Source organism: Sinocyclocheilus anshuiensis, unplaced genomic scaffold, assembly GCF_001515605.1.
Source record: "Sinocyclocheilus anshuiensis isolate Anshui unplaced genomic scaffold, SAMN03320099.WGS_v1.1 scaffold200, whole genome shotgun sequence".
Taxonomy (NCBI): domain Eukaryota; kingdom Metazoa; phylum Chordata; class Actinopteri; order Cypriniformes; family Cyprinidae; genus Sinocyclocheilus; species Sinocyclocheilus anshuiensis.
Window position 1 is genome coordinate 206,296 of NW_015558595.1, and position 9,318 is coordinate 215,613.

At 35.5% G+C, this 9,318-nt stretch overlaps 1 protein-coding gene across 1 annotated transcript in view; it reads left to right on the forward strand.

The window, feature by feature from the left end:
- magi2a (membrane associated guanylate kinase, WW and PDZ domain containing 2a) overlaps window positions 1-9,318 on the forward strand; it is a 229,420-nt gene that overhangs the window by 186,030 nt on the left and 34,072 nt on the right. The window contains exon 11 of the mRNA XM_016475753.1: window positions 5,449-5,480. Coding sequence (XP_016331239.1) covers window positions 5,449-5,480 — 32 coding nt within the window. The remainder of the gene's footprint in view (window positions 1-5,448; window positions 5,481-9,318) is intronic.

Genomic DNA, 9,318 nt, shown 5'->3' on the forward strand with positions numbered 1-9,318 from the left:
TCCTCAAAGAGAGCCTTCCGGGAGCGAAGCAAACGCAGTGGCAACTGCTCACAATGCGGACAGACGGCCCTCTTCAGAGCCGACGCCGCATGCTCCGCTCCCAAGCAGACCACGCACAAACTGTGTGTATCCCCGCTCGTGATGTAGCGTGGGCAGGGAGGAACACACAGTCTGTAACGCGATCTGCTTTCGCCCTTTTTTGTCTTTTGCTTAGACATCTTTTTTTGCTGGAGCTTATATTTTGAATGCTTGTGCACTTTTTTGGACAGACAACAATAAATAAGACTCACAGAACATAAATCGTGACCGACACACACAGAGAGCTTTGCTGAATGACAGAAAGCTAGCGCCGGCTGCACCTCACGTGCTTTTAAAGCTTCCTGGTCATGACGTCACCCGCCGCTGACGTCTCGCCCATCGTTCGACTGATTACACATATGATTCAGAGCTTGGTATCGCTGAAGGCGTTCCCCTAGCGTTTTCCGACGCAGCTCGAGTTCCCGAAGGGGAAAGGTATATTCACAAGCTCGCACACGCGCATCTGCGCCACCGCGCGCTCAATCCACTCAGCGTGCTTTGTTTATCAGCTCGCGTACATCAGTTATCCAGGCGTTAATACTGAATGTTTAACATTATATTCATTGCATACATATACTTCGTAGTAGACATCCTTAACTCCTTTCTGCTGTCTGTTGTTCTGTTGTCGGTGTTTCTTTGTCTGAATATGGCACTTATCACATGCTGTGTGGTATCGGCGTTTGGTATCGGGGCATTTTAACGAGTACGAGTACGAGTACAGGAGACCAGTATCGGGTATCGGTATCGGTGCATATATATACTGACACTGAAGGCTGGAATAATGGCTACATTTTTAAATATATTTAAAAAGAAAACAGTAATTTTTGTAATATAACAACAGCAGCAGCAACAACAACAATAATAATTAATTAAATAATTAATTAATTAATAATGATAATTATATTAAATTTGATCATAAATAACAACTTCCTATGTGACAGTTTGCCCCGCTATATTCTGTTTGTTGTCCAAACGCACATGAAAAGACTCTTTCTGTACTGTAGGATCTTCTCTCCCTGTTGTCATCCTCCACTCATGTGATCACCAATTAGTGAATAGCAAATTTGGACAAGTAGGCAACTTTTCCGTAATTGCCAGATGGCAGGATGTTGTGGGACACATTTACTGATAGAAGCCTGTCTGGATTACGTTTTCTCCTAGTCTCACCTGCATCATACAAATTTACGGCATTTGGTGAGTGTTATTAGCATAATCTGCTTTATATGCATCAAGGATGTTGCAGAATCTAGGACGTGATTATTTGAATGTGTCATACAGTGCAGGTTCAAATTGGGCGAGATATTTAACAGCCGCATCCGTGAGCTGATTAAGACTTGTGAAGTGATGTGAACTACATTAGGAATCGAAATTCGAGCGTTGTTATTCACTGACCTTTTCTGTTTTCTGTGTTCATTTATTGTGATTTATAGCCATTGACCGCCATGCACCAACAGCTCCTGTTTTTTAGCAAAGCACTACTTTCAGCAAATATTTTCTTTTTTGCATCAGAATACCATTTGATTTTCACCCATTGATGAGGCTTGATATGACTTGTATATGTGCTCTCCAGAGCACTGTTCCATTCATTTCTCTATCCATACAAATGAAGCACAATCAAACCACTTTCCTTTCCTTTCAGCTAGTGTCACTGATTTCTTGCTCAGCCTTGCTCACTGAAGCAGCCCAGTTGTGGCCTGTTGGACTCTCTGCTCCTTATTTGATGACTCATGCCCAGCCGACGGCAACACTCTGCACTTTGCTTTTTAATAAGCCAGTTACTGTTATGCTTGTGTCGTAAATGCAGCATGAAGAAAGAGTATCAGTGTGTGATTATTTATTTCGATTAGAATTTAGTGTGCATTAAAATACTTATTTTGTGTGAGGCGGCTGCATGTCCGATTCTTTATGTAGGCTGTACATCCAAAAAGAGCTGAGGACTGTTTCTGTATTATACATCAGAAACTCAAAAAGGTCACCTTCACATTATAAAGACATTATAACGCATTATAATTACAATCAGAGGATCCTGAGTTTCCAGCCTCGTCTCATTGTTTATATGTAGGTGTCTGTACATGACATTATAAAGTGAAGTGACATGTGGCCAAGTATGGTGACCCATACTAGGAATTAGTATACATGGGAATACTCATGACATCAGTTAAATTCAATTAGAATTTTGTGTACATTGAACTACTTATTTTGTAGGAGTGAGCATGTCAGATTCTTTATGTAGGCTACTCATCCAAAAAGAGCAAAGGACTATTTCTGAATTATTTTACTGATGTTTTATACATCAGAAGTCAATATAATCGCTATTTTAATCACAATCAACCTGGAGCCTTAAAGAGCAAATATACTGTTCTGACCAGTGTTAATTTTTACAGCAAATTTTTATTTAGTCTTAGTCATAGTCTTTTGACTAAAATGCCATTTAGTTTTAGTCATATTTTAGTCATCTGAATTGTTTTAATGTCCTATATAGGTTTGATATTAAGGTTTTATCATGCAATATAGACACAGATTTAACTGTTTTGACACAACATACCTTTATATTAAAATTAATTAAAACCACTTCTCATAAAGAAACAAGAGCATGGACCTCATTTCAGTTAAATACCAATGGTTATATAATATTCATTCTTTATAACATAAAGAAGGGCTATTTACACTTAGTGAAAATAGCAGTATTTTTTAGTGATATGCTGTTTACATTAAGTTCAAATAGCTATAAATTATATTTATAACATGTTAAAATAGTAGGATATTCTGCTAATTACTTATTGCAAATAGTGGCAATTATCTGCACCTCAGCATTGTAATACATTATAAAACAGTATGCAATAATAACTTGAGTGTAAATTTTAATTATAATTCAAATTGTTAAATGGATGCCACCTTATTGGGACAAAAGCCCTCCCTACACCTACCCTAACCCTATCCGATACTTTATCTTCAACTTTTTGATTATTTCCTTTATTTTTATTAAAAATAAATGCTTTTCTGATGTGATTTGAAATTTGAAAAGGGAGAAAAAAAGTTCGCCAAAAGGCAGGTTCGAACCCGGGTCGATCGCGTCAAAAGGAGTAGGCTATGACACGCTTTACCATCTATGCCACTGAATCTAATGATTGAAGACCGTCTTTTGTAATGTTGACTAGCCCAATCACACGTTGGTGGGTGGAATTAGTGTAAATAGCCTCTGCCAACAAGGCGGGCTATTTGGACTTAGTGTAATTATTCACTCCGATTTTTTTTTTTATTCCCAACAGTTACACAGTTGCCCACAGAAAAAAACAGGGGGTGCTGCAGCACCCTCAGCACCCCCACTTCCCGCGCCTATGAGGAGATCTGACTGGATCTCTTACCAAATCGTCCCTCCCTAACATTTTCGTCTCGTTTTTATTCGTTGATGAAAATGTCAATTGATTTTCGTCATAGTTTTTGTGTTTTTATTTCGTTATCGTCTCAATTTCGTCGGTGAAAAAATGTTGTTGACGAAAATTATGACGAAAATTATTCGTCAACGAAATTAAAAATCTGACAAGCTTATAATGACATCAGTAGCATTTTCATCTCCATATAGCAATTCAGGAACCCTATACAGTGAAAAATGCTTCTTAATAAGAAGTGGATCTTTCCTAAACCATTGAAGAACCTTTGACGGTGAAGTTTACACAGTTTTACATGACTGTTCAGGCCTTGTGGTTCACCACAAGCTCACTGACTGTCCGTATGCAGAGTTCTGATTATTGTAAATGAAACTGCATTCATGTGTACAATAAATATGTCTGTAATTGGTTAGTAGTAGTGATTGACTAATATGGTTTTAAATGGTCGATAACTTTGAGAACAGTGAGACCAATATAAAGGCGATTTAATTTAACAATAAAAAAAGCACAACATTGCTGCGATAAAAAATATTTATTACACATGTACATTTTTTATTAAAATAATTTATAATCATAAAAATAAAATATTTTTAGATTAGCAATAAATTTAACCAAAAAAAAGTGAATAAATTTCACAGCAGTCATATTCTTAATTCCTTATTGGATTAACTGTGCAGCTCTAGTATGTTTGTGCACTCTTTCTCTCTCCCCCGATCCAAATTCCAAACAGGTCATTTGCATCGCCTTGTTCATTCCTGAAGGTCATCTGTGGTAAGACATGAAAGACAGAGAGGGAGAAGTTGAATGCAAGACACTGGACGGCCTGTGTATGCGTGTGTTTGTTTTGTGCATTTCAAGGCCGATTTAGGAAGAGTTTAGAGAGAAAATATTCATGAATCTGCCGTTTGATGTTGGCGAGTATTGTTTAGCTCTTAATACCAGAAGAGGTGCTCTACACTGCCACTGCTTCCTGTTTGTTATGATTAGAGTTCAGAAGCCTCGTGGACTTTCGCCTCCTCTCAGTCAATGTTTTTCCTCCAGGGGGAAAATGGGCATTTGCTGTGATGTGATGATGCCGCTTGGTGCATTTTAAGCATCTTTCTGTCATTGGATTTGGGCGTCCTTTCATTGATTGCAACAAGAGATTTTTATTTTTTGTCATCAAAAAGGATCAACAGATACAGTCCTTAGGGTCAAACTTGTATATTTTACATTCAAATCTCTATTTTTCTCAACAGATACATGAAATATTCAAATAATAACCACTTGTCCTCAAAATGCAATTGCTTTAGAGAGGAGCAAATACTGAATTTAATAGATATTTGAATAGCTGCTGTTTGAATTGTATCTTCGGTTGTAATACAGATTAAATGGTCTTGATTTTAAATGCTGTTCAATTTGTAATGCCACACTGATGCTTAACACAACACCACAACAATTTCAGCAAATGAAGTAATTTGGTAGAAATGAATGCAATGACTGAATTACTGAAACCAATATACAATGAGACAAGTCTGAAATAAAAAAAAGTGTCTAGATAGTAAATATGAATTCTGCACTATTTCTAGGCCATTAATCAAATAGGTCGATTTGAACTTCTTTGTATAAAAGTTTAGACTTCCTTCCTTCCATTGAAAGACATGTTGCTTTTGAAACGTTCTCAAATTATTTTCCACAAAGTTGTATTAACATTTTGTATTAAATTAGAATTAAATTACAAAATAGATGTGATCTCAGAAATGGCTTTTGGACCCCACTTACAAAAAAAATAAATGAATAAATACTAGCTAAAAAAATAAATAAATAAATGAAACTGCATCTACAGAGCTGAGAATGTAGCTCAAGAGGGAACGGCTGCTGTGTAAACAAAATAATAAAAGGTTATCATCTGGCTTTTTTTCTGTTTTGATTTGCTTCAAATTCCCACTTCAAATATAAAACTAAAGATCCAGCATGCTAAAGGTTTTGTTCTCCATTGCAGGTCACTTTTCACCTTGGAAGACTTCTAAACAGGTAAAACGTATCATATTCCAGCCCTCTGAATTTAATTAAAAGAACTAACATCAACCGTGTACTCTCAATATTGAGTGATTAGGTCACATTATACATTATACAGCATCTGTATGAATAGCCATGACTGTTGAGCTTTATTACTAAGATGAATGCATAATAGAGGCTTTATTATATTGTTATAACATATTACCACTAACTGCACTGTACTAAGGTACTGCTTGTGTCTCTTAATAGACAGATACAGTAAGAATGACTAATTTGCTTCATAGATACACCACTACAATGCCAAACGGCAGCTATACTTTTACAGTATTTTAAAATAAATCAATCAGTTTTAATAGAACAAATAATATTTTCTAGTTACAAGTATAATTTGTTCTATTAAAATCTTTTTAGAGATCTGTCTATACTCAAGTCAGCTAGAAATTGCTTTTTGTGAGTGCAGAATTGTTTTAAAAATCCACTAATCACAACTGGAAAGGTTATGGAAATTTATTTGTTAAAAGCTGTGGGGACCCCAGTTGAAATAAACACTTAATACAGCTGAGAACAAATCACTGCACCTTCACTAATCTTCTCTCACTAACCAGTGCACTGTGTAATGCGGCACGTGAAACCTTGACCCTCAGCAGCAGTCTGTCTCTGTAATGTCCTCTGATTCTGATCCAATTTTCTCAACTGTCTTGTCTGCTTGACTGCAGCCTAAAGAAAATGTTCTTCAAAGTCTGAACTGTATATGTATATTTACGTAAATGTATATGACAGCATATAAATATTTGCAAATAAATCAAATGATTTGAATAGGCCAAATAATATTTTCTTGTTAAATATATTTAACATATTAAATATATACATTTTAGTGAAATCTAATTATGCTCAGGTTGGCTAGATTTTGCATTTTTGTGAGTGCAATTTCGATAAAATGTTGTTTTACAAATCCCAAAATCACAACTGAAAAAGGTCATTTTTAAAAGATGTCTGACTCTAATTGGAAAAAAAGCACTTAATTTGTGATCATTTTAGAGCTGAGAGCAAACAAAAAATAAATAAATCAAATGACTTTAATATACCAAATCTAGTTATGCTCGGGTCAATTCAAAACTTTTTTTTTTGAGTGCAATTTATACAGTATAATCCAGTTATCCAGAAAATCTATCACAACTGAAAATGTTATGGAAATTCATTATTAAAAGATGTGAGAACCCTTGCTTAAAAAAAAACAAACATATGTGATCATATTACAGCTGAGAACCAAAGAAACTAACAAATCAATCAAATTATATTGATTATATTTTCTCTTAAAAATCTAGTTATGCTCAAGTCGGCTAGCATTTAGCATTTTTGTGAGAGTAATTTATATTAAAAATGTTTTACAAATCCAGTAATCACAACTGGAAAAGTTATGAAAATTCTAATTTCGTATATACACACACACACACACACTACATCAGTACATGCTACATGCCTACCCATCCACCCACACATTTATTTATTTTTAGTTCGAGATCCCTGCCCTGTCTCCTTCCATAACAAAGGCTTGACTGGTCATAAATCGACTGATTTTTCTTCACTCTACAGAGAGTCAGTCACACTGCCTCGAGCTGTTGGCCACTGTACTGTCATTCTTCAACACATATCTTTGTATCTATCTCTATAGGGAACAGAACTGGGACAGAGCGAAAGTCTCGCTACTGCAGTACAGTAGAGCAGTTTAGGCTTTATCATCTCTGTCCCTCCCTTACGCTGGGGTTTAATTAGACACCATTTGCTTTAAGAATGTCTCCACAGCCAGAAAGAGTTTCATGACTGGAAAATGTTAAAATGGTCCATTTTTTCTGCAATTATCCATGTCCAAATAATATTAGCCTGCGTTGAATGTCACGGTTATATGGTCAGAGCACTGAATCATTCAGTCGATTGAAATTATGCGATACGAGCACATGATAATGTGGCTTTTGCTACAGACTGGCAATGGATAGAGCTTCAAAATACCGAAATGTTGTAATCCATATGAGAACAGCCTTAATGAATATGGTTTATAATAGAACTGAAATATGTTAATATCTTTTAGACTTCTGACAGTAGTTATAATATTGATGTTTATGTACAGTATTTGCTCTGAAATGGCTCAGAGGTACAATCATTTTGACAATCTAAAGAAATCTAAATATTTTTATTTCATCTACGAGCGTGTAAATTCTAATGCCCCAATTTTCAAAGACTCTAACTCAAAGTAGAGTTAGCACATACAATATTTATAATAAAACTGTATTTTTTATTCATCACAAACCTGAACCCATTGCAAACCTGAAATTATGTTTAAAAACTGACTTGAACTGAGCAAAAACCTGTTTGCAAGAGTATGTACGTCACAGCGCTTCGCTCTGGAAATAATAACATCATCTATGAGCTAATGTGCGCGTGTGCATGAGTTTGCTTGGCAGTAACGTTTTAATCTGTTTGTTTTAGTCGATTAGTCAACAGAAGAGACAGACGGCTGCACGTGAGTGTCCTGCATAATACTTGTTTATAGATCTGCTGTTGGAATTATTACTTGCTGCTAGGAAGGAATATTTCGTTTTCTGCCTATTTCTACGTTATATTTTTGTTTGCGTTTGTATTTTTGATTGCACTTTCTGGTAATTATAATAATTGCCCTCGGCTAAGAAGGAGCGCGTGTAATTTAATTGCTCCCTTCCTGCGTTTAAGTGCAACTTCCTGTGTCTGTTTGCCTCTTAAGAAGAATCGCTTTATGTATCCCCCAATTGTAAGTCGCTTTGGATAAAAGCGTCTGCTAAATGACTAAATGTAAATGTAATGTAAATGTTTCCCAGCCGCACACAGCAGCCCAGAGGCATTTGCCTTCATCCTCTTGAGCTCCTCCAGATTAACATGCTAACACTGACCTCCTTTAATAAGCCTTGGCATCTTTCTCAGTCTGGCATCTACTTTCTTTCTTTGTTGATTTTTCCTCCTCTTCTTCAATTATGCCTTTTGTTTGGCTTTGCTTTTAGGGCGCTTTCAACGCTAAAGCTTTTGGCACGCACCCGAATCCATTTGTTGTCCAGGGTCGGGTACTATTATTTAATCACCTCACTGTCGGTTCAAAAGTTGGAACTGATCAGCCACGACCTGACAGGAAGTTGAATTGTATGAATGTGAATGACAGGAAGTAGAATTTACTAATTGCAATTCAAATGTTCCTTTTTCTTGTTGACAGTTGGATTTATTGGGGTAAATGTCTTCTTTCAGTTGATTTTAATTGTATTTTAATTATATAAATTCTGCTACCTTATTAAAATTTTTCAAATTTAATTGAAATTTAAAAAGCATTCTGATGCAATTCTTCATGGCACACAACCCTGGTGTCTGCTTGAAAAGGCGAATACAAGTACATCCGAAAATCATATATACGCAATTTGACCTAAATCATGAAAATGAACAGATATAGAAACCAAATAATTTGCATTTTTGTAGTCATTGACTGGTTGTTCATATGACAATGTGTATAGTTAGAGATACACATTATGTATTTTGTCAGTAGTACTTTATAAAAAAATTATTAAAATACACTACCGTTCAAAAGTTTGGGTTCAGGAAGTGTTCTAAAAAATCTAAAAACATCTGTGTAAACAATTTTTGGAAGATTGTTTAACATTTATTTATTGAAATCATCTCATAATTTGGTAATGGAATTGCATTTCTTTTTTTTTTTTCTTTCTTTCAAATATTTACTCTATAGAACTACTAAGAGAATCGTTAATGAAACCATTAAAGGGGTCATATGATGCGATTTCAATTTTTCCTTTCTCTTTGGAGTGTTACAAGCTCTTGGTGC